We start from the raw sequence: 26,398 nt of genomic DNA, 5'->3' as shown, positions 1-26,398 counted from the left end.
ATTTGTCTTCTTATTTCCTTAGAAATTTTCTCATTAATTCCTAAAAGTAGATTCGCCGGGTTAAGGGTTAAAATACTAATATTTAAAATGATAAGTTGATTTCTTTTTAAAAGTTTTTTTCTGTTTTTAACAAAAAAGAAAATCCACATATAATTTAAAAATCAATTTTTGATGTAGTTTTTAACCATAAAGAGTTATGGGTCAAGTAAATGTAAAAGCCACACTAATTTTTATGTATTCTGATTTAAAAAAAGATATTCTCTTGAAGCATTGAAAGTTTGATTCTCTGCTCTGCTGTGGCTTGTTTTTTGGTCGTGAAAACTGTCTTGGTGATGGAAATAGGTAGTTGGTTTTGTAAGCATATGAAACCTCCCCTGGTCTGATGGTGGCTGGATTTGTACTTTTCCTGGCTATAAGGTGTTATTGGTATGGATATGTAATACCTCAGTTAACCCATATTATTTCAGAATTGAATATTTTGTTTCACCTATTTTTATGCTATTTTTGTGCTGGAATAAGCATTTGCATAGAACCTCTTTTTTAGTACTCATACTTATTTGTCTTAATCTCATAGCTGAGGGATAGTAACTGCTAACATTTTGATGAATTTTGTTTACATGTATAAGTGTATAACAATTGGGATCATATTCAGTTTCATATTCTGCTTAGTTCTCTTAATGTGCATTTCCCTGTATAATAATTCAGTGGTAATGTGCATTTCCATGTATAATTCAGTGGTATTCTTTGAAAGCTGATTTTAGTAGTTTTATAAAATTTTATCATTTGCTGTAATTTTTTTAAACTGTGCTATTGTTGCCATTTAGATTGTTTTCAATTGTTCTATTAGACTGTACTGAACCTTCATATAAAGATTATAATTATCTTCCATACAAAGATTATAATACTTATCTGCCAAAATGATTGTTGTAGGAAGGTTGTAATGTCAATATACTTTGAAATGAAACTCTTATAAAATATATAAACTTAAAGTTGTCTCTTATGATTTAGTTGAGCAGAATATGCCCAGAGGAACAATAAAACTTTATAAACATTCATACATTTCTGAAGTCAGTGGCTTAAGAGATTGTAGTAGTAGCATCCTGTATGCTGTGGGCAGTCAGTAGATTTTTTTGGATAATTGAAAGGTGTATTTACCAGGGCTGCCGTACCAAAATACCACAGCCTGAGTAGTTTAAACAACAGAATTGTATTTTCTCGCAATTCTAGAACTAAAAGTTCAAGATCAAGGTATTGGCAGGGTTGATATCTTCTGAGGACTCTCTTTGCTTAGATGGCCATCTTTCCTTGTATCCTCATACGGCCTTCCCTCTGTGCATGTGTCTGTGTCCAGATTTCCTCTTATAAGGACACCAGTCGTATTGGATTAGGGCCACCCTAATGACTTCATTTAACTTAATGACCTCTTTAAAGATCCCATTTCCAAATAGAATCACCTTCTGAGGTACCAGGGGCTAGGACTTCAATATATGCATTTCTGGGGGGGGGGGGGGGGGACAGAATTTAGCCCATAACAAAAGGTAAGTAAATTAATTTAAACAATTAAATTTGTGATAGAATCATAGTGCTTTAATGGTAGAAGAAACCTATGGCATTAATCCTGGTCACTCATTTTATTGATAAAATAACTTAATGTAAGTGACTTGCTCAAGAACACAAGTACTTGTGGAGTTATGACTAGAATACAGGTTTTCTGATTCTTACTGCTTAATTTTGATTAGAAGTAATAGAAAATTAATACGGTTCGAGACAGTCTTGTAGAATTTAAAAATACACTTATAATTGATAAAATTCTTGGTTGCCTTTCATTTAACCTCTTGGACTCTAGATTTTACTTAGGTATCAGTTGAATGAGCTCTAGTTAAATTTTGGGGGTGTTGTGGTATTTACTTTTAAAAGAAGCAAACAAATAAGAACTGTTTAAGAACAAAATAATAGCCCCAACTAAAACATGACGACATAGTGATGATAAAGATACTCAGTACTAAAAACATTCCCTGTCTCCTCTGTCAAGTTAGAGTTCACTCACCAGCCTGGGAGGCAAGGTTGTTATAAAAAGGTATTGTGTTTCGGAGGTGTGCTGTATCGAGATGATGTTTGATGACATGCGCCTTAAATGAGTAGAATCTGTATGCTTGTATAAAAGGCTGCAGTGGAGGGATATTCCAGGGTTATGTCTCTGTCGCACACTTGTTTACAGAGAACAGATTTTTAAGGGATGAAGTGGGAGCGGAATCTCCTGACAGGAAATACAAGTAGACGGAGGTTTTAGGTCTTGTGACAGTGAAAGAAGAGAACAACATTGCAAGCTGGTCTGGGCTTTAAGGAGCCCTGGATCTGGCATGCTGAAAAGTTCCAATATGGTTTCTGGCAAGACACTTTAAAAAAAAGTCTGTGGTATGAATAGTAGACAAGATAAAAGTCCTTAAAGGCAGATTACAATATGCAGGGGGTAACTGGAACCAGAAGAAGTATTTGTGGGGGCCATGATATTCTAGGGTCATGTTAGCGATGTAGGGACATGGTTTAGTCATGGTAGGAAATGTTGTAAGAATTTGAGATGGCCCTTATAAAATCTGTAAATCACAAACATAATGGAATTAATGAGCAGCTTGAAAGCAGAGACTGTCTTATTCGTCTGTATTGTTCAGTGCTTTCCACAGTCAACAGCCAGAGGTTTGAATTTTAGGAAACTTGCTTATCCAAATAAAATCTTACTATAGAATCGTACTGTATCTAAAGCATACGGCAGTACTGGACTACTCAAGCATGCACATACACACAGTGACATGCCTTTAGCTCTTGTTACCCCCACGGTTCCTGAATTAATTTCTTGGGACGCTCTTTCTCAAACTCTTTTGAAAACCACTTGCCTAGAAGCACAAATCCAACTCCTGCTTTTAACACCTTTAACACCTAGAGTCTTAATTCAGTGTTAATTTCCACTTAGAGCTTACTATATACTCTGAGTGCTCTGTCCAGCTCGTCTTCTCCTGATCTTCTGAGTATCCTTTGCTTGTTCTCCTTTCAGAAGAGCAATGTCTTCGTCACTCATCACTTCCTTCGTATTTTCAATAATTTTACATTTGTTTAGTGTGTCTTTATATTTAATTCTTTAACATACATGGAATTATTATGGAGAATGGTGTACAAAAGTAATCTAAGTGAATGTTCTCCTCTTGCTACCCAGTTTTTTCCACGGTATTAATTTTTCTTATCACGTGGATGGATTTGGCCCACTAACATTTTGTGTTCCACTTATGTAGCAGGTTCTCCCCCTTTTTTTGTCTTGACAATGATGCAGGCTCTGTAGTGAACTCATTATTTTTGTCTAAATGCTATTGGAATGTAACTTTTTCTAAACTACCCTTATCTTTCAACATAAGTTTACTTAAACTTGCCCTAAATCCTTTCTGGAATAGGGTGGCGGTATAATAAATAATCAAATAAAAACATAAACTAGTTGTAATAATCATCTATAACTGAAGAAACTTTGAATATCATTCTGATGTAGGAATGAAGTTTTTCCTATAGGTAATGGTCCAACTTTCTCTTATCCTAAACTGGTGTTTATGGTTGCTGTATATACCTTACGTGACTCTTACTCCTTCTTTCATTAGTATTGGAGCTGTATGTTAGATATTTCTGTTTTATTGGGCACATGTTTATATTAGAACCACTTAAATAAGGATGATCTACCAAGGATCTTGTGAAGAAGGGAGCACCAAGAACGACAGTCTGAGTAACAGCACGGATTATAATTTGCGTTGCCACTTGTCCTGACCATAATCTTGATTTCTAAACTTTTTAAATGTATTCTTGTGTAATCCCAGTACCACTGAATTTTATTGACACACTCTTTTGGTGTTTTGGATCTTTATGTAATTTTCTTCTGTCTTCAGAATGAAAAGTTAGATTTATTCTCACAGTTCTCTAAAAGCGGCTGTTCAATAGAACTTTCTGCGATGGTGGATATGTTCTCTATCTGTGCTGTCCAGTATGATAGTCACTGGCCACTTGTGACAACTGAGCGTTTAAAATGTAGCTAGTACAACTAAGGAGCTTAATTTTAAATTCTCATTTTAATGAACTTGAAACAGCCACATGTGGTTAGTGGCTCCCATATTGGACAATGCAGCCTGCAACTTTTTTTTTATTGTTTGAATTACAAAATGAGAATTTATTCCTGTTTTTCAAAAAAGTAAGCTTTCCTTTCCTTTTGCCTGCTTATTTTATCTTTCTCTTTTGTGAAGTTTTAATTTTTATTAGTAGCTGTCAGGTTATCTTTCATGTAAGGGTCAATTCTGGAAGCTTCTTAGTGTATTTTCTTAATTGCTAGTCTGAAATCTATATTCTATTTTAGAAAAATTTCTGAATTTCTCCCCCATTATGATTCTCTGCCTTCTGTTGTTTGTGTTTCTTCTGGCGTCCTTATTGATATAATTTAGTCCTAATGATCTTTTTTCCTAGGTTTGTCTCCTGTGTCATCAGTTTGCTTGGTCTGTATTTGTTTTGATTATTTGTAACTCCTTTCTTTGTTGCCTCCAATGTTGTTTTTAAGTTTTCATGTTTACCATTGTATTTCTAGTTTTTAAAAAATATGTAATTTCTTTTATAATAGTTCTTAAGATTGTATTTAAAAGTCCTCATAGCATATGTTGATCAGTAAATCTTATTTCATTTGCCTAAGATTTAAAAAATTTTTCCGTATAACTTAAGGATTTATTCTTTTGACCTCTGCAGTCTTTTAAATCAGACCCGAGTTGCTTTTTTTAACTTTGTTTTCCCATTTGCTAACAGCCAGTAAGACTTATTTTTCATTTCTTACCATTTATGATTGTTTAAATAAAGATGCCTTTGTTGTTTTGATGTTTGGTTCAAAGCTTCCTGTCTTCCCAGAAGTTGCATATTTTACCTTTTATATGCTCTGATAACTTGACAAAAGTTAGAAACCCATAAAGTTGTTGTTTTTTAACTTCTTTGGATTTAGGACTTTTCTTCATTAAAGGAACATTTGTTGAGTTTAAGAAAGAAACGTATAAAGAAGACACAGTTTCTGATCACTCCCCCACTTCCACCATAGTATGAATTCAGCAGTCTCCCATATCAAAATGCATTTTGCAATTGTCAAGGTCATTGTTCCTCTTCGGATTTATGAGGCTAATTCCTTCCTGTACTCATGGCCCTGACATTTTCTTCTCATAAATTCATGTTTTTACATATCCATTCTCCTGATATATTTGGGGTAAGATTGGAGTATTCATTCATTTGGTTAGCTGTTTCTTCTATTTTTGAAGATGTTTACTTCTTCAGCCTTCATAATGTAATATGCATTGTTATAGCCATCCATAGCCTTAAATAAAACCCACAACTAGCCCAACATAAAATCATCGTATTTTCCCGGTAAAAATCCAACTGCAACTTACTGGGGAAATTTCTCCTCTTCTTCCTATTTTAATCCTAGTGAGCCTTCAAGGCCTTAACCTTCCTTGGTTTCATGTGATAAGCCTAATGGGTAGGGTCCAAAGCTTTTGCTCATGCAGTCCTCTAATATATTGACTCAAAACTTCTGTGGATTTAAGCCCTCATTTGCACCTCAGTTAACCTTCAGTGTTGCGTTCAGATCATTTGAATACCATTCTAAATTGTAGAAGTTATTTAATTGGCTCTGCAGAGATGTGTGGTATTTTTCGCTTTCTTTTCTTTATGTCACCAGCATTAGATACTGATATCTGAGGTATATTTTTTTCCTCTCAACCACACAATTTTTTAAGTTGCAAAGGAAAAATCCCTCTGTTGTCAAAGAAACAAAGCTGGACACTAGTTAAAGTGGTAAGGACAGGGCCCGCCTGGCGGGGTAGCAGTTAAGTGTGCGCGCTCCGCTGCTGTGGCCCGGGGTTCGTAGGTTCAGATCCCGGCCGCGCACCGACGCACCGCTTGTCAAGCCATGCAGTGGCGGCGTCCCATATAAAGTAGAGGAAGATGGGCAAGGATGTTAGCCCAGGGCCAATCTTCCTCCACAAAAAGAGGAGGATTGGCATTGGTGTTAGCTCAGGGCTGATCTTCCTCTGACACACACAAAAAAACTGTTAAGAACAGAGGTTAATCAATAATATAGTATTGGAATAAGGAAGCGAATCCAGCTTGAACTGAACTCAACTTTACCTTGGACAAAGGTGACTGGGCCTTTTAAAGGGAGAATGGGGAGAGGGGAGCAAGCGGATGCTGGGTAGAGTCAGGGAAGTGAAAAATTAGGGTTGATCAGTGTAAATGTGGTTAGGCCAGCTTTGCTAGTTAGAATTCCGTTTTCCCATAGACTGGGAGACCCTGTCTTTCCTGATGATTATGTTTCAGAGGAATGGCTTTCAGGTCCTTGGGAAAGACACTCCTGAGTTATAGGAGATAACATGTGCATCTCAAAGGGCCAGGAAGGATTCACCGTTGTAAGCTGTTTGTAATGCATGCTGTAAGAAGGCGTGGTCAGGGGCCATCCCAGGTGTTGGCTGGGACATGGTAAATTCTTTTCGCAGGCCTCAGCTTTCTGAGGCAGGCACTGTATAAGTGGGGCTGGGGTGATCCCAGGGATGCAGCCTTGAGCTGTTAGAAACTATGTTAGTGTTTGTTCAAGTCTTTTAATGTTTGGGGGATGGCGGTGGACGAAATCATTCATGCTGAGTTTGCAGTGTTTATAGGCCAAGGTTGAGGCCAAGTTGAGAAGAGGCTCCGAGGAGGCTGCTGGAGTTTAGTTAAGGAGAGAATTTTGTCACTGTATTCATGGGTAGGAAGATGTGTAGCTAATTCTCATGCTGGAGTGTATACATTTTGTATTTCAATTTTGCGGCTGACAGAGCCACTTTAAACATTCCAGAGCAGTGTCAGATGACTGCCATTCGAACACTGGGAATTACACTGAGTTTTTAATGATGTTAGTTGAACCCAGAACTTGGCTTTTGTGAAGGAAAGCATTTTGAAATCCCTTAAGTTCACTTCAAATTGACTTATGTTCAAAATGCTTTACAATGACCATTTATCTCTTTCCACTGAATGGTAGGGAAACACAGCAGAGAAATGTGTCAGTTATGATAGAAGACAGAGCATAGTCAAATTTAATTTTATTTAAAAATTTGCTTTAGCCTATTTACTTAGGTATTACTAGTTACTTGTTTAGTTTACTAAGTCTTAAGTTCTCTTTTTTATATTCACTTGCTTTCAGTACAAAGATATTTTACAGCTGAGGTTTTAAACAAACTGTGTCTTTATATCTGTAATATAAGTGCATTTCTATTCTTTAGAAAGGTTTGTAGGGTTGGAATTACGGGGTCAAAGGGAATGAGCAGCTTTAAGCCTCTAGCTCTGTATAGCTGTCCAGGTGCCTTCCTGAAGGCTTATGTTAATTTGTGTGCACAATACAGCATGTGTGAGTGCCTATTTGGAAATATTGGCCACGCTGATAGATAAAAAGGTGAAGATTTTTATCGAAACATTTCTTTGATTATTAATGTAGTCAGGTGTTTATTGCTTGTTCATATTTCATAATTTGTGATTGTCTTATATTCTTTGTACATTTTTCTATTGGTTTGTTTTTTCACTGATTTATAAGAGCTCTTACTTTTTTCTCCTTGTTCATCATTTGCCTCTGTATTTTTTATCCTCAGTTTTGATTTATAGAAGTTTAATATTTTTTCAGTCATTAAAGTTTATTCATCTTCTGTTGTTTGTAGTGCTCAGAGAATCCTTTCTAATCCTTGTGTTTGATAGTTATCTATTTTGTTCTTGCACATTTATTACTTTACTTTTACTTTAATTCCTTCTGTAAATTCTGAAATTTATTTTATCACATGATAGGAGATAGGGATTTCGTGAGTTATTGCACGTTGACTTATAGTATGATGTAATAGAAAGACTTAGGAATCGGAAAACCTGGTTATTCTCAGCCTGTTGCTTACAAGCTTTATAACCTAATGCACTCGTTTTTTCCCTAAAATTCTACTATCATCATATTTATGTGTATGTTGGCCAGCCTTCACATTGCTCCCAAGCATTCCTACCTTCTGGTGTTTCACACCTCTATGGAGTCCCCTCCCCCACTGAATCAGACGTAGTCTGTGTGCCAAACAGAGTATGGCGGAAGTCATGGTATATGACCTCCAAGACTCGATCGTAGAAGGCATTCCAGCTTTGGCCTTGGTCTCTTGGATTACTCACTCAAGGGGAGACGAGTTACCATTGTGAGGACTCAAGAAGCCCTGTAGAGAGGCCTAGATGAAGGGGAACCGGGCTGCCTCTCAGCAGTCAGCACCAACTTGCCCGCTACCTGTATGAACCACTTTTTAAGCAGATTTTCCAGCCCCACCTCCGAATTCCCCGCCCACAGAAACTGTGTGCAATAATAAGTGGTTATTGTTATTTTAAGTGACTAAGTTTTAAATAATTTGTTACTTAGCAATAGATAATATAGTGTGCAAGCAATTTCTAAAAGTAGCTTCAGAATGTGACTGAGCTAAATCTAAATCTGAAACACCTTAAAAACCAAGATTTTTGAAGATCTTTTGTTTTCTGTGGGGACAGAAAGAGCATTTGTTTTCGACAAATCCATGATTACAGGATAAATTTTCTAGTTATATACCTAGCTTCACAGAGACTCAGATTGTTCTGTTACCCTATTAAAACTAAGGAAGAATGTCTAGGAGGTAGGAAAAATCAGCTTGTGTCAGATACGGAAGCTATGTGACTGAATTAGGTGGACAAGATCTCTGCTCTATTGGAGACTTCAGTTTAGTTAGGGAGGTAAACTCCCCCCCCGCCCCCCCCCCCCCATTCTGGTGGTAAGTCTGATGAAGGAAATAAGCAGAGTAGTGTCAGGGAGGTCTGCCTGAGGCTGGCCAGGGCTCATCCTGCCTTCCCAGAGTACAGTACCTGGCACACACTGGGCGCTCAGGTATTGAATGGAGGACTGTGTCTGAGTTAGGTTGTCTATACTGTAATTAGGATAATACCCTCACACCCCCCACCACGTACATACCCATGTAGATGGAAATTATTTATGTGGTAATCCTCCCAATTTTATGATTCAAAAATGTTATACGCCAATCTTCCATGTTTAGCATTGTGAAAGACTTGACGGTATAATGGCCTTGCCCTGCAGAACAACTAGGTCCACAAGTTTTTGTGGCACTGATGCGTTTTGCAAAGAGGCAGAGGTGGTCTCCAAGGCCCCCCTTCTTCCGAAAAAGAAGGCAAAGAAAACCTTATGAACTGGAGTTAAAATAGTGAATAGCCACTTTAGGGTACTGAGCTTTTGGCTAACAGCCAGATAGGAGCTGAGCTTGGACTCCTGTGGTCTAGACACTTGGAGGTGCCCTCAAACCACTGGCGGAGTTAGAAACAGACCCTGACTATACTAAAGCCCAAAGATTACCCTTAGACTAATATCAGAGAATGAACTCACCATCAAAGATTACAAATTACAAGAACAAGCCACCATAAGCAGGGATTGGCAAATGTTTTTTGTAAAGGGCCAGATAGGAAATATTTAGGCTTTGCAGGCTATATTGTCTCTGTTGCACCTGTTCAACTCTGCTATTGTAGCAGGAAAGCAGTTATAGAAAATATGTAAATGAATGAGCATGGCTGTGTTTAAATAAAACTTTATTTACAAAAACAGGTTGATGGGCCAGATTTGGCCAGCAGACCATAGTTTGCTAACCCCTGGAATACAGGTTGGAATAGGGTAGATATTTTAAGAGATAATGGCTGTAAGTTGGTGAACAATAATGAAAAATAAGAATCCACAGATCCATAATATCCCGAGAAAGTCATGCCTAGATACATCAAAGTGAAATGCATGACACCAAAGACCAAAAAGCAGCTATGGAGAAAAACAGGTTGTTTGCAAAGATTTATAAATTAGTATTGCAGAATTAGCCGTAATAGGAGAAGATAATGGGAAAATATCTTCAAGGAGTTGAGAGAAGATCATTATCATTGTAAAACTGCATGCCCAGCAAATCTTTCGAGGGTGAGAATACTTGAAATAACTTAGATTAAAAAATGAGAGAATTTACCAACATGAGACCTACACTAAAGGATTTTGAAAGGCTGTTCTTTAAGAAGCTACTCAAACAGCTAAATATTTTAGGAACAAGAGCCAAACCTCCAAATTCCGGAAACTTTAAATGGAGAGAGATGACAAGAATGAAATAGAATGGTGGTCAATATACTCTTCTTCACATATAGATTATTAGAATCTAGATAAAGTTGAAATTCATGCTTTTGTAACTTTATGGGGGTTTTGGGGCTACTTTTGTACTCCCCCTAGTTTCTTTAATTATTTTTATTAATGTCATTTTTGTGATGTGGAGTGAAAATGAGGCTTAGGTTGGTGCAAATGGTTGGGGTAGGAATTCTGTAAGGTCCTCTTTTATTACATTGTTCTTAAATTTTTTGCAAAGAATTCCTATCCAGCAATTAGTCATTTCAGATTTTTTTGTCTTGTGTTTTCTGTACTTGGAGAATTAGTCAGTATGCTTATGCTGCACATTTGGTAAATGGACAAAAAAAAAAACAAACCAACTTGTTAAATATAGGAAAGACCAAAGTCAAGGACTTGATCTAAGAAGTGAAATGTTCCATGATTTCAAAAGAAATTACTGCAGAAAGCCAGTGAAGATCAGATTGAAGTAATTGGCCTTATTTTGTATAATAAAGGGATCACTAATAACTTTTAATATATATTCTGTGGGAGAGAAGTTGAAGCGAAATGAACTTGAGTTTAAGAACTAGATATCCTAATAATAGGAAGGAAATATTTGGTTTTATATAAAAAAGAAATAATAAACTGTTGTCACAGTACTTACCATTTATTGAGCGCCTACCATGTGTCAGGTGTGGTGCCAAGAGCTTTCTGTATGGTTTTGCATTTGGACCTTATGACAATCCCTTTAGTTTGATGCTCTTATCTCTATTTTGTAGTGAGGAAACTAAGGCTTAAAGTTGTTTGACCGCTTAGTCAAAGTACAGCTGGAAGTAGCAAAGCTAAAATTAGTAACCAAACCACCTGAGTCGCATGCAGAATTTTTCCCTCAACCACATCTTATGTGGTACCTTGGGCTGAAGAGCAGGTTTCGGCAATTGCTGCATTATTGTCTAGATATGTTTCTATGTTCTCTGAGGTCTGTACTGTGCAAAGGAGCAGTTACAGATGATACTGAAAGTGTGGGGGGTGGGGAGGAGTTATGCAATGAGGTGTGAAAGGGCGTGATCCTGGTGTCGTGTAGAAGGGTCTGCTGGTGAAAGTGCAAGTAACTGTTTCCACACGCAGACGCCAGGCACTGAATTAGACTAACTCTTGGTATGTAGTTTGGATTTCTAAAACATTTTTGTATGTGGCAAGAGCTTTTAAATTTGGATCGTTTTTTTCCTAGTGGAAAGAGTGAAAGAACAATTAAAACTTTCCTTGGAAAACAAGAATGGCATAGTGCAAACTGGTGAATTAACAGTTGTGCTTGATGGATTGGTGATTGAGCAAGAAAATCTAACAAACTGCAGATCATCTCCAACCAGTAAGCTAACTTTATGTTTTTTTAAAATTTGAAGGAAAAAAAATCAGCAGGAAGTATATAAAAACCTAGTTTCTTTCTTTCTTGTTGTTCAGTAGAAATACAGCAAAATGGTGATGCCTTACATGAAAATGGAGAGCCTTCGGCCAGTGCAACTACCAGGTAGAATATTTTATTTTAGTATTTGTGGCAGAGTAATATAACGTTTCCCATATGTGAAGTTTGTAATTTTAACCTTAGTTTGCCATAGAATTTAAAGCTCATATCTAAACACGTCATTTGGTTGAATTCTTGCAAAAGTAGTTTTTAAAAAAATAACAGCTTTATTGAGATATAATAAATATATCATAAAATTCACCCTTATAAAGTATACATTTCAGTGTTTTTTAGTATAATCACAGAGTTGGGTAACCATTACCACTATCTAATTTCAGAACATTCTCATCACCCTCAAAAAGAAACTGTTCCCACAAGCAGCAGTCTCTCCCCGTTCCTTTCTCCTCCCAGCTCCTGTAGCCACTAATCTACTTTGTCTTTATGGATTTGCCTATTCTGGTCATTTCTTATAAACGGAATCATACAATATGTGACCTTTTGTTACTGGCTTCTTTTCTTTAGCATACGGTTCATCCATGTTGTAGTATATATCAGTACTTCATTCTTTTTCATTGGAAATGGCCTTTTAAAATCTGTATTTAGACATATTTTATCAGTAAATAAATAGAGTCAGATAATGTGGGAAAATGAGTATCTCACTGCTATCTGAAGTGGCAGCTTCCTGTAGATCACTAGAAGAGAGGTGCTCCACAGATTGTGGCCTTCCTTCAGAAATCATCCGGTCATTTCAAAAACTTCCTTGCATTTATGTTTGATGACAGTTAATAGAGGCTTTCCATTTGAAATAACTTAAATTGAAATAAAAGCATGTAATAGACCAAATATAATGGAATGAACACCTGAAAATATAAAAATATATTGCTCTAAAACTGACTTGTTGCATTTGAAAAAGCATGCTAGTATATGACAAAGTGTGACCTTTATTATAATCTACAGAGTAACTAATATCATTACTCCTAAATTACCATTAAATGATTCTCTTCAGAGCACTTAAACAGAGAATATGTCTTCTAAATATATATTTGGCTTAAATAAATATATTAGTGTCCATATTATAATTTACAGGGTACAACAATAAGGTTGATTAAAATGTATTAGCACGTGCATATATGTGTCTGTTTTTATAATTTTCGAAATACAGTTTTAGATGGGTGAAGGAGCTTGAATCGTTACCAGTCTGAAACCTAATGTTTTGTTTATTAGGTAACCACACGTTTTGAATCAAAGATTAGCTCTGCAGCACCAGGAGAACTTCAGATGGGTTCTTTCACGTGGGTCGCTGATCGGTGCTGAGTGGCTGGGGGTGCTTATTCAGATACTTACTGAGTGCCCGTTGGTGCCAGGCGCCAGTCCACGCACTAAGAGTATCAGCCCTGCTCCTGTGAAGTTTTCCTTCTGGTGGGATAAAGGTAGATAGTAAACAAGTGAAGACATAAGTTAGCTAGAGATAGCGATAAGAACTGTGAAGTCACTGAAACAGGGCAAGGTGACAGGAGTGGAAGGGAGCCTGTTTTAAGAGAGATGTCAGGGAATCATTTCTGAGGAAGTGCCATTCGAGCCAAAGTTAAAAAGCCAGAAAATGAACTGTGCATGCAGAGTTCTGAGGGCAGAGCATTACAGGCAGAGGAAGTACAAGTGCAGACGCTGAGTTTATTTCTGCTTAATTTATGCTCTACAAATTCTTCTAAGTCTAGAAGATAATATTTAACCATTTTTTGATAATCCTGTAGACATTATAGTTTTACTGCCTGTATATAATAATTTGTAATAAACATTTGATGTCTTTTCAGCATGTTTTTCATATTCACTAAAGTTGATACACTATATCGGCTGCAAGGGGAGCCAGGCAGAGCTGGGCAGAAATAGATCAGACTGAGAGAGGGGTGGGGACTGACCTTGAAAAGCTTTGCTGACTGTAGTAAGAAATCTAGATCTTGTTCCAAATACAGTGGATTTTAAGCAGGAAGGGGACGTGATCTGATTTATATTTTGAAAAAAACAGTGAGGCTGCTTTGTGGAGAACAGCAGCTGCAGGATGCCCTGTGTGTTTGGAAGAGCTCTCCTGATCACTCACATGATGTCACCCAACTCCCTAGCCACTGCCAATAAGATTTAAGTTACAGTTTTTATTAATTTATTTGAAGTTGATTTATACACTATAAATTCTTTTAACTCTGCAATATAATATTTAGCTTTTTCTGATCATGTATTCATTATTTTAAAGCCTAGTATATAATGATTTGTAATCAATATTTGAAGATTTTTCAGCTTATTTTCCAGTATTTGATAAAATTACACTAGTTTGGAATTGATTTTTATAAGTTTGAGCTTTTTGAAAGAAAGTTCAGAGCATTTTTAAAATAAAAATTAATATTGTTAGACTTAAATATTTAAAATGTACAGTGTGATCATTATTTTGAGGGGCTGAATTCATTTTGACCTGGTATATTTGTATATTTCAGTATATTTTTATCTGCTGGCGTGGTGTACTTAGAACTGAGAGTAATTGAAGCTCTAATTAATAAGAGCATGTCATATTTTTGTTCATTACTCTGTCTCATGACTTTGCTTGAATGCTAAGAACTTAGGAAATAGTTCTTATGAAGATTCCGATGAAAAGTTGTTTAATGTACTTAACTCGTTGAAGTAAAGCATCTTCTTTTAAAGGTTGGCTGTTGAAGGTACTAATGGAACAGATAATCATGTGCCTACAAGCACTCTCGTCCCAACCTCCTGCTGTTCATATGTAGTTAATGGAGAGAACACACCTTCATCTCCGTCTCAGGTTGCTGCCAGACCCAAAAATACACCAGCTCCAAAACCACTCACATCTGAGCCTGCCAATGACACTGGTAAGCATGGCTATTTATGACATATTGTTTAAATGAAAGCTAATTAAATTTTATGTATCTGTGCCTATGCTTCTCTTATTGTGCAGTCTTTCTTAATCTTCAGTTCTATAATAGGAATTTAAAAATTACAATGCCTAAAATTTTTTCTAATTATTTGAATTTTTCTAAATTATTAATGAAGGTATTCCAAAAATATAGAGAGCACACATTTCGCTAAGCAAATACTTATGTGATAGCTAGATTCTTAGCCTTTATGCTATAAAAAATACCTATTTAATTCATAATATGGAATATATTTCCAGAAGAACTTTAGTGAATTCATTGATTTGTCAGTAATGAATGGTTCCTTAACTTGTCTTGCAGTATACAAATATTTATTTCTTGGCATGTAACTTAGTAGAAAAATGTACTGTGAGCTGATAAAACTCTCAGAAGATTTTCTATTTTCTAAGGGTAAGTGTTATTCTATCGTAGAAGGAATGCCTAAGGAAGATTTCCTCTATAATCCTGGTTTTCAATGGACTCAGCTGTAAAATTCATAAATTATTGTTTGTTTGATCTTTATGTATTAACTCTTTCAAATGAATCTCTTGAAACTCAAACATCTTATCACTTAAGATTACTAGGATATGTGCTGGGGCTGCAGTTGGAATCCTGGTCTTTTGATTCCAGAACACTGTATTCTTTCCTGTGTTTGTCTATTTATGAGAAAGTATTCAAAAGTAGAAACATGTAAAGAAGCAATTCAGTAATTAAGTGAAAATAGATGGATTTATAGGTAAGACAATTGTGTATTTATACCCAGGGTTGGGGGATATTTACCATGTGTTATCCTGAGAGTTTTTATAAACATGGGAACTGACATATGAATGGTTATTTACAAAATTTAAATTTGTTTATTAATGCTGCCCTTTTTTAAAATAAGATGGACTTGCAGATCCTAAGTACCCACAATAGGTAGAACTTTTTAGTCATTAAGGTGGCTGGAAAATGAACAGAAGATCAGTGCATATAACCAGAGTGAAATTAGTGAGCAAAGTGCATTTATTTTCTGATTCTGGCTTACTTTCTAGTATGAGCATTCGTCTAAGATTTCCGTTAGCAAAGTAGAAAAGGAAACATTATCTTACATTATTCAGAATTGTCTCTAAATTAAGAACAGACCAGTTAAAACAGTTGATACTCCATCTTTTATAGATATATATGAAAAGACACCATAGTGTGAACATACTTAATAATTCCAAGGAAGTAAATACAGTAGTGAGTTTCACAGAACTCTGCCTTATATTGTCTATCCTAAATTAAATTTTACAGTTTTAAAAAATAGTCTGAGGAAATACCAGTAAGAAGGATCAATAATTTATTCTTTTAAAATACAACACATAGAAAAATGGTTTATGTGAATACCAGAGTTCTTTGCAGTAAAACATGAGTCCAATGCCTTTTTAAGTGATCAAATATTTACCTATACCAGAAAACATGAAGAAAAAAGCCTAGTTATCCACTCATAAAAAAATTTCTGTTGTAAAACACTGTAACTTCTGCGAACTCTCCAAAGAGGTTATAAAAAAGAAAATACCCTTATGTGACCAAATGAATGAGTTGATTTGTTATATGGGATTATCATTGGATTCAGAATGATAGATGTAATTTCCTTCTTTCTGGAAGTAATTAGATAACGGGGCTAGTTATTTATTAAGTCCACTCCTGATTCATGAAAAGTGTAAGGATGTCAAATGCTCATTTTATTTTTTATTTTTTTAATGTCATAATAGTTTATAATGTTGTGAGATTTCACTTGTACCTTATTATATGTCAGTCACCGTATAAATGCACCCCTTCACCCCTTGTGCCCACCCCCCAACTCCCTTTCCCCTGGTAACCACCAAACTGTTCTCTCTGTCCGTGTGTTAGTTTATATCGAATGCTCATTTTAGAAAGGCTTATACCACCATTTCGTTCTTGTCATCACCCTCCATTTATAGTATATGGAATTTGGAGATTAGCTCTTCTTTCTAAAGTATTTAGCTGTTGAATAGATTGGTGCAAGTATCCGTTGACCACAGTTAGTTGCATGTTTTAGTGTTGGGCATGTTCAGATGTTGATGCAGAAGGGACTTACCGAGGCCACCTCATTGTAGAATCTCTTATTTACACTCTATGGCTTGTCAGATACTTTATAGACTCTTTTCCATTGGGAGTAAATTCACTTCCCACATTCTTACTTATTCTTGAGATTTCAAGGTGAAATAAAACACATATGTGAGGAACTAGAAATGAAGGCTCCATTGTAAATAATTCCCCTGACGTTACAATAACTGCAAGGAAACCTAAGACAATCAGAATAATAATGTTAATGTTTGTGCTGTGCATGTTCTAAACACTATCCATTTGCTGATATCACTCTCACAATAACTCTCTGAAATAGATCTGATATTTTTCAGTTTTTTTTCAGGAAGGAACTGAGGCACAGGGAGGTGACAGCTGGGAGGTAGAAGAGCTGTAATTGACATCAGCTCTTAGCTCTCGGCTTTCCTGTTCATCTTGATGTGTGTGATTTTTATAGTGTCTCAAAGTTGTACTGTTCATCTTTTATACTATGATAGGCTTCAGATAATATTCCCCCAACCAACGTAGTGACTGTGTTTTCTCCTTCTCTGATTATTGTTGGTGACATCTGACAAAACAATTGAACTGTCATCATTTGATTGGCCGGTTTACAAAGCCTTCCGGAACCTAGTCTGTTGGTAGCAACCACTTAACCAGTGTCTTTTGTATGATCTGTCATCCCTTAGTAGGAGGATGAATTCAGGTATCTTTTCAAAGAATGGGGTAATCTGCTTTAAGGTGTTAGTGCAAAGATGATATTCCTTTTTTGAATGTAAACTTTAAAAATCCGTTTTCATTGTTGAAGTGGTAGTGGGGATGGGAGTGTACGTATTCTGTGTGTAAGACATTACATGCTCTTAATCCCTTACCTGCAATTCTAAACTCCTAAAATCTTTAAAAGCAAAAATTTTTTTTTGTAAACTCATTTGGTGACAAAATGACTAGAACTGACTTGAGGGTATTACAGTTTATCATGTTTACTGTGAGTATCTCTACATTTTGCTGCAGAAATATTGTGTTTAATTACAGTGTATCCTCCAAACATACTCATGTAGTAGTGTAAGATACAGCATATGTGCTATACCATCTTTCTAAATTCCGGAAAGTTAGTGAGTTAACTTAACTGGAACACACTTTAGGTAAGAGATTGTGGGCCTGTGCCAAGCAGTTTGAGAAATGGTGTTTTTTCGCCAGAGACAGCATTGTCTATGAAGGCTTCCCTGCCCCACCCCCTGGTCTTTTGAGTCTTGATGAAGGGGCTCCGTTCTATAACTTGAGTTCCTGTGAATATTGGCAGTTGTTTTAAGCTAAAATGGGAGGCAGTCATGATTGAAGAGAGTAGATGTGGCTTCTACAGGACTGGGTTCAAATCCCAGCTCTACCACTTAATGTGTTAACCGTGTGGCCTTGACAAATTTAACATCCTCAAAATTTATCTCCTCCATTTGTAAAAAGAGGATAATATTCAGTTAACTACCTTTTAGGATTGTTTTGAAGGTCAAGTGAAATAATAAATCTAAAACATCTACCATAGTCCTTGGACAGTGACAGGTATTTAAGAAAAATATTATTTTCTTTTCCACTTCTTCCCCCCTGCCCCTCACTTCTAGTGTGAAATGACTTTTTTCTAATATGTAATTATTGTTTTGTTAGTAAAATAGATTAGAGCTCAGTGTGATGAGTTTCAGACAGGGCTAACTGATTTCACAAGTTTATTAGATTTTTGTTTTTAACTTTCTATTTTTCAATAATTCTAGATTCACAGAAAGTTGCAAAGAGATATACAGGGAGGTCCCCTGCACCCTTCACAGCACCCCCAATGTTACCGTCTTCTATGACTATAATACAGTATTAGAATTGAGAAACTGGTAGTGACACGGTCCACAGAGCTTGTTCACATTTCACCAGTCACCCCTGCTCTGTGTGTATGTGCGTGCACGCAAGTTTATCCCATGTGGCTTCATATAGCTACCACAGCGATCAAGATACAGAACTGCCCTGTCACCAAAGGCTCCCTCACGCCCTACCCCCTTTATAGCCACACCTGCTTTCAAGTGTGACCTTTTTTTATTTTGGTGAGGAAAATTGGCCCTGTCTAACAGCTGTGCCCATCTTCCTCTATTTTGTACATGGGGCCTCACCACAGCATGGCTTGACAAGCACGTGAAACTTAACCACTATGCCACTGGGCTAGCCCCTACACAAGCTGTTTTTTGTGTCAGACATTTAAAAAGGAATAAAAATGATATTCAGATACTCCAGTATTTCCACCTTTTTCTCTTTATTTGAATGAACTGTTGGAGTGAGGACAAATTCATGGTGTTATGAGAGGTACGTATCATAAAGTCCATGGGATACTTGCTTCTCAAGGATTAAACGTGAGATTAGGGAGATCTGTCTTACAATCCAGAAGTCATAATGGCTGAAAATAAAGCTTGGGGTACGTTCAATAGGAGACCGAGGGTGTGGTCTTATGTCTGTAGAGAAGGAAATGCTTTGCATGAGCTTCTACTATCGTACCTGTCACATAAGATTTTAGTAGTTTGCTTACGTCTAATTCTCCATATTCATCATGAGCAGTGATTCATCATGAGCCTGTGATCCGCCCCCCTTCCTTCCTTCCCTTTTGCTTTTGTCTTGTTTGTCAGTTTGTCCATTTAGTCATCCTTATATCCTGTCTTGGTTAACAGATGTTTATTTTGCAACTACCTTAGACTGCACACTGCCCAGTGGCTGGGGACATAACATCAGAATTTCTCAGCTTTGGCGCTGTTCACATCTTGGGCCAGATGATTCTTTGTTGTGAGTGGCTGCCCTGGGCGTAGCAGGATTACAGCAGCATTCCTGACCTGTACACACAAGAGGCCAGTAACATCCTCTCTTTGCCCAGTAGTGACACATCTCCAGACATTGCTAAATGTCTTTTGTGGGGGGGTGCATGTTTGTCCCCAGTTGAGAACCACAGATATGTATGAATAATGATCCCTCCAATCAAAGATGTGCTCCCCTTCCCCGCTCAGAAGTTCCCGTTATTAACAGCTTGCATTACTGTGGTACGTTTGTTACAATTAATGAACCAGTATAAATATTATTAACTGAAGTGCATAGTTTATATCAAGTTCACTTTATGTTATATGGCTTCTGTGAGATTTAAGGGATGCGTGTTGTCACGTATCCACCATTACAGTATCATACAGAATTATTTCACCACTCTAAAAATCCCCTGTGTGCCACCTGTTCATACCTTTCCCCACACTCCTGGCAACCACTGATCTTTTTACTGTCTCTATAGTTTTGCCTTTTTCGGAATGTCATGTAGTTGGAATCAGACAATCTGTAGCCATTTCAGACTGGCTTTTTTTCCCTTAGCAATATTGAAGCTTCTGTTGTATGGTTGTACCATACCACAATTGGTTTATCCACTCACCTGTAGAAGCATTTTGGTTGCTTCCAGGTTTTGGCAGTTGTGAATGAAGCTGATATAAACATTCACGTGCAGGTTTTTGTGTGGACTTAAGTTTTCAACTCAACTGAGTTGAGGACTGTGACTGCTGGATTATACAATGAACATGGTTATTTTTGTAAGAGACTGCCAAACTGTCTCCCGAAGTGGCTGTACCCTTTTTCATTCTAGCCATGAATAAGAATTCCTCTTGCTCTGCCTCCTTACCAATATTTGCATTTTGAGGAGAGTTTATTATTATTATTACTTTTTTTAACAATACTGAATTTTCCCATCCTGAGATATTTTGTGTCTTTCCATTTAATCTGTGTTTTAAAATGTCTCTTGGTAATATTTTTTAGTTTTCTTCGGATAGGTCTTGAGTGTAATCTTGATGTTGAACGTGTATGTGGTCATTGTGCTGAAATGTTTTGGACAAATTAATTGGTTCTAATGGTTTTTCACTTGATTCTTTTCTGTATTCTAAGTAAATAATCTTATTTTCTATAAATGAGTTTTACCATTTTATTTCCAATATTTTTCACTTCTTTCTTGTCTTATTGCAAATTGTCAATTATAATCAACAATTTTGAATTGGAGTGGTGATTATGATCTTCCTTGTTTTGTTCCTGATTTTAATTTGTTCCTGATCTTAATAGAAGTTCTTCTAATGTTTTTCCATTAATATATAATGTTTACTCTAGGTTTCTGATAGATAATCTAGATTATTCATGAATTTTCCTTGATTCCTCTTATCACGTGTTTTATCAAGACTTTATTGAATGTTTTTTGGTTTGTATTGAAAATAATCATATGGCTTTTATCTTTTAATATGTTAACATAGTCAATTTCTTAACATAATTTCCTAATATTAAACCATCTTTGAATTTATTCAGTTTCAGCTTTAGGGTTATATTACCTTCACAGAATAAGTTAAACTTTTTTTTCTTTTTCTCCCCTAATGTACTGTAACACTTTAAATAGCATGAGAGTGATCTGTTCGTTGAAGGCTTCATAGAATTTTCACAAAAAAGCTAACTGGGACTGGTGCCTTCTGGGGGGACAGTGTTAGATCTTTCCTCAGGTTTTCCATTGTTACCCTGATTGGTCTTTTCACTTTTTTTTTCTCTTGCGTTAGTTTAGTTAATATAGTTCAGACTTACTGGTATAAAGTCGTACGTGGTATTCCTAATGTTATTCATGTTATATATTTTTCTTTCTGAAACTTGGCAAGGTATATTTTATGGTTTCTCCATCTTTGCTGATGAGTTAATCTGATGCATTTGTTAAAAATACTGATTCCCAGACCCTTCCCTAGAGATTTCCCCTAGAGATTCAGTAAGTCTAGATGGGAACTGAGATTTATACTTTGAACAAGATCCCACCTGGTTCTTATCAGGTAAGTTAGGAAATTCTGGTCTGTTTTATTAGTCTTTTAATTCTTTTCCTTCTACCATCCTCCATACCCCCCACCCCCACCCCCAGCTCTAGAATTGAATGCTAAGCTCATTTTTTGCCACTCTTTCTTATATCCTTGGATACATCTTTGGCCATGTCCAATAGCAGTTTGGTATAAGTGTTTTCATTGCCATTAATTTTCCTAAAGTTTGTAATTTCATTATTATTTCTTAACACAATAATTATTATTATTATTTATCTTCTAAACAAATTCATTGTGGGTGGGAGAGAACTATCATTTTTATGGACATATAAGAATCAGTTTGCTTACCAGTAAAAAGGGAATAATGCTGGTGTCTGCCTCATAGTATTGTTCTGTGAGAATTAAATCAGATAATCCTTAAAAAGTGTTTAACATATTCTTCCAGACTTTAGTAAACATTTCAGTTAAGTTGTATTTTGTTTTGTTTGTTTCCAGTTTTATTGAATTATAGTCAGAATGTGGCCTCCTGATTATGAAATTGAGGATTTTCCTTTTGTCCTTTACATATGTCAGCTTTCCTAAAAATTCTTAGAGTAATTGGATGGAGTACATACACAGTGGAAACTCAGAACTACGTCTCTAACTGTGTAATTTAGATCAAGTGTATTGATTGTGCTGTTAAATCCTTCATATACGGGCTGGCCCCGTGGCTTAGTGGTTAAGTGCGCACGCTCCGCTGCTGGCCGCCCGGGTTCGGATCCCGGGCGCGCACCAACATACCGCTTCTGCGGCCATGTTGAGGCCGCATCCCACATACAGCAACTAGAAGGATGTGCAGCTATGACATACAACTATCTACTGGGGCTTTGGGGGAAAAAGAATAAAATAAATAAAATTAAATCCTTTATATATACCTAGTTAGTGTTTCTACCAAGGCTGCGTCTGTTATCTGCCTAGTTGTGAGAGAGGTGTGTTCACTTCTTCCTCTGTGATTTGTCTTTAATTTATTGATTCAACAAATATTTGTTGTTTTCTTATGCCAGGCATTTTGTAGCTGTTGGGAACACAAAATGAACAATTCTGACAAAGTTTTTGCACTTTGAACTGAATGAAAAAGACATAAAATGATTTCAGAACAAGAGAGGCAAAAGAAAACAGTGTAATAAGTAGCCTAGGGTGAGGGTGGGGTGGGTACAACATTGAATAAGTTACTCGAGACTGCCTTTCCAAAGGTGTGGTGAGCATGGACTCTAAGTGGTGCGAAGAAGCCAGTCCTGAGATATCCTGAGCCCGTGGGAACAGGAGGTGCACGTCCCTGAAGTGGGAAGGAGTTTGCTCTGTTCAGGGAACGGAAGGAAGACCGTTGAGAAGTCAGGCGTAGCTGTGGAGCAGACTGTCCGGTCTCCGTCACGGGCTGTGATCAGACACTGGACTTGATGCTGGTTGTAATGGCAATCCACTGGCATGTGTGAGTAGGGGAGTAAACAGATCTGTTATATGTTTGGAAAAGGCTACTTTGGCTGCGATTTGGAGAATGGGTTGCAGTTGGACGAGAGAGGCATCGGGTGGACAGGTGAGGGGCTGGTGCAGTAGTGTGAGCCAGCATGATGGGGCAGGCGATGGTGGTCAAGATGCAGAACAGAGCCAAGAGCCCTCACTGTTGGGTTATTGCACGAGGGAAGGTTTCGCCTCGAGCAGCTGGATGGTGCTGTTTCATGGTTAATCTTCTTCCTCTGCTTCTAGCGGTTTGTGTTGCATGTGCTATGTTTTAGTATGCACAAAGGTTTACGACTGTTTCTTGTTGGATTATCTTTGATCAGATATTCCTGTCTTCCCACTTAGTGTTGTTTCATTTTGACAAGACCGCTGCTAATCTTTTCTTTTGTGGAAATTAATTTCCACGCTACTGAAGAATAAAAATTAAATGAGACAATTCTTGTAAGTGAGCATCATAGAGGAGACACCAGAATTTAGTCTCTGTGCACATTCTCTTTTCTTCCTCCATGTTATCTAACAGTGTTGGGTACACAGCAGCTTTCTAAGTTTTTTATTTCTTGTATTTCGTCATTGATTGTGTTTCCCCCCAAAGCCCTTCTCTCCCCCGGGTTTGGTACAGAAATTCGTTCATTCTGTTCTTCTGCACTTACGGTTTGATTCCTTTAATAGTATACTCTTCTCTCCTGTCCACTATGTTAGTCTTTTTCTTTGTTTAAAAATCTACCTGAAGAGTCCATTACTCTTAATTATGTCTCTGTCCCCCATTGATTTAGAATCTTGATGTATAATCTAATAGATTTTGATCAGTAATCTCTTCTCTTTTCCATTTTAATTTGACTCACTTTTATAGTGATACATAGTTGAAATGGATCAATCACATTTAAAATGAAAATTAAGAAAATTGTATCACCAGATCCCAGTAGTAAGTTATTTCTTCAGAAAGTGTATCTTTTTTGCAGTGCTCTGTAGTACTGTCTTCAGAATTAATGCTATTACATATTTCCCACTGTTGGCGAAAGAGTTCTTTTGATATTAGCTACAATTTGCATACTAAAAGGGAGATTGAAAGCCATCATATTTAAAGTTTTTATATAGCCCATGCAGACTTTCAGAATTAATAATTTGGAGGAAAAACGTTTGTTATCCTAATGTTGGTTTCTCTTTCCTAATGTTGGGGGGTGTGTGTGTGTATATATATATATTCTTAAATTTTCATTATTTGCATGTTTATCTCTAAAATATGAACAACAAAAAATAGAATGTCATTTTATTTTCATCAGTACCTGGTACATTGCTCAGTGTGAATTAGGTCTGAACAAGTATAACTCATGAGTTAATTGGTTGCTGTGTCATCCTTTGATAGATTGTCTTATTAACGTTCCTGTTTCAGTTAATGGAGAATCATCCTCATCTGCACCAACCGACGATGCTTCCGCCCCGGGTGCCGCAGTCGCATCTGGGGAAGCCGCGTCATCGTCACCTTGCACTAGTGCTGCTGCTGAAGAACCTCCGGTTCAAGACCTGCCGCCTTCCACAGAAAACCATGAAAGTATTCTTTCTGCCAGTGCAGCATTTGGGTCTGAGGCTGGAAGTATAGTAGACCCTGCCGCCGCTCATTCTGGAGGCAGTTCTGCTTTAGATGCAGCAAAGTTAAGACAGCCTGATGGATGTGTGGAAGCTGTGCGGCAGCAGCCTGGAAATGCCAGCACAGAAACTTTGCCATCAGGGTATGTTACGTTTGTTGTTTAGACTTCTGACTTAAATTGAAGCAGCAACTGTTTGGTAATATATGACTGTTTAATATGTATGTAAAATTTTTCCATTGTTCATTAATTTGAAATCTAAGTTGGAATCTGATTCATACTATTTGCTTATTTGCTACAAACCAAGTACTTTTTAAAACGAAGAACAATTGCTCATCTAGTTGCCGTATGTGCAGTATGAAGGTGAAAGAAAAAAACTGATGTTAATTTGCAGGACCCTCTTGATTTGGTTCTTGGTTTATTTTTACTTTGTTTTTTCTTTATTGTGAAATTTTTATTGTACGTTATTGTTCGTCAGTCACCATGTAAATGCATCCCTTCACCCCTTGTGCCCACGCCCCTCCCCCCTTGCCCCTGGTAACCACTAAACAATTCTCTCTGTCCATGTATTGGTTTATCTTCCACTTATGAGTGAAGTCATGTGGTGTTTGTCTTTGTCCTTCTGGCTTATTTTGCTTAACATAATACTCTCCAGGTGCATCCATGTTGTTGCAAATGGGATGATTTTGTCTTTTTTTATGGCTGAGTGGTATTCCATTGTGTATATATACCACATCTTGATCCACTCATCAGTCGAGGGGCACTTAGGTTGCTTCCACTTCTTGGCTATAGTGAATAATGCTGCGATGAACATAGGGGTGCATAAGCCTCTTTGGATTGTTGATTTCAGATTGGTTGGGTAGACACCCAGTAGTGGGATGGCTGGATCATAAGGTAGTTCTATTTTTAATTTTTTGAGGAATCTCCATACTGTTTTCCATAGAGGCTGCACCAGTTTGTGTTTAAAGTGATGAGGTTATATTTATTTTTGGTGTTTTCTTTCCCTTGATCTTTGGTTTTATAATTGAGTGTCTGCTAATCTATTCTGATAGCTGCAATTTTGATGGTTTTGTCAACTTATTTTCTTCCTTGTTCGAAACTTGTATCCCCTTTCTCTTTTTTTCTCAGGCATGAGGGCCTTCTTGAGCACTTCTTGTAGTGGGGGTCTTGTAGCAATGAACTCCCTTAGCTTTTGTTTATCAGGGATAGTTATTGTTTCTCCATATCTTCCTTCATATCGGAAGGATATTTTTGCTGAATAGAGTATTCTTGGCTGAAAGTTTTTGCCTTTCAGAATTTTGAATATATCATTCCACTCTCTCTTAGCCTGTACAGTTTCTGTTGAGAAGTGGGCTGAGAGCCTGATAGGAATTCCTTGTACATTATCTTTTTTGTCTAGCTGTCCTTAATATTGTTTCTTTGTCATTGACTCTTGCCAGCTTTACTACTATCTGCCTTGGAGAGGGTCTTTTCGTGTTGATATATTTAGGAGATCTATTTATTTCATTCACTGGTATTTCCAGCTCCTTCCCCAGGTTTGGGAAGTTCTCAGCTATTATTTCTTTGAGCAAGTTCTCTGCTCCTTTTTCCCTCTCTTCTGCCTCTGGAATACCTATAATCCTTATGTTGGATTTCCTAATTGAGTTGGATGTTTCTCAGAGAGTTTCTTCATTTCTTTTTAGTCTTAGTTCTCTTTCCTCCTCTGTCTAGAGTATTTCTGCATTGCTGTCCTCAATATTGCTAATTCTTTCCTCCATATTGTCAGCTCTGATGCTTAAGGCTTCCAGATTTGTCTTTGTATCCTCTATTGTGTTTTTCATCTCTAAGATTTCTAATTGGTT

The 26,398-nt window shown here is 36.9% G+C and overlaps 1 protein-coding gene across 5 annotated transcripts in view; it reads left to right on the top strand.

Moving 5' to 3' along the window:
* The window catches only part of WWP1 (WW domain containing E3 ubiquitin protein ligase 1), a 114,834-nt gene that overhangs the window by 38,725 nt on the left and 49,711 nt on the right, over positions 1 to 26,398 (top strand). For 4 of the 5 annotated variants that reach the window (XM_087420369.1, XM_087420365.1, XM_087420366.1 and 1 more), the window contains 4 exons: positions 11,442 to 11,579; positions 11,672 to 11,738; positions 14,361 to 14,545; positions 24,365 to 24,701. In XM_087420369.1, coding sequence (XP_087276495.1) covers positions 11,442 to 11,579; positions 11,672 to 11,738; positions 14,361 to 14,545; positions 24,365 to 24,701 — 727 coding nt within the window. The remainder of the gene's footprint in view (positions 1 to 11,441; positions 11,580 to 11,671; positions 11,739 to 14,360; positions 14,546 to 24,364; positions 24,702 to 26,398) is intronic. The other variant, XM_087420367.1, reaches the window with a different exon arrangement.

This window comes from Ceratotherium simum, chromosome 31, assembly GCF_057802395.1.
Source record: "Ceratotherium simum simum isolate JZ-2026a chromosome 31, ASM5780239v1, whole genome shotgun sequence".
Lineage (NCBI taxonomy): Eukaryota > Metazoa > Chordata > Mammalia > Perissodactyla > Rhinocerotidae > Ceratotherium > Ceratotherium simum.
Note: the sequence above shows the minus strand (reverse complement) of the source record. Positions and strands in the feature narration are given on the sequence as shown.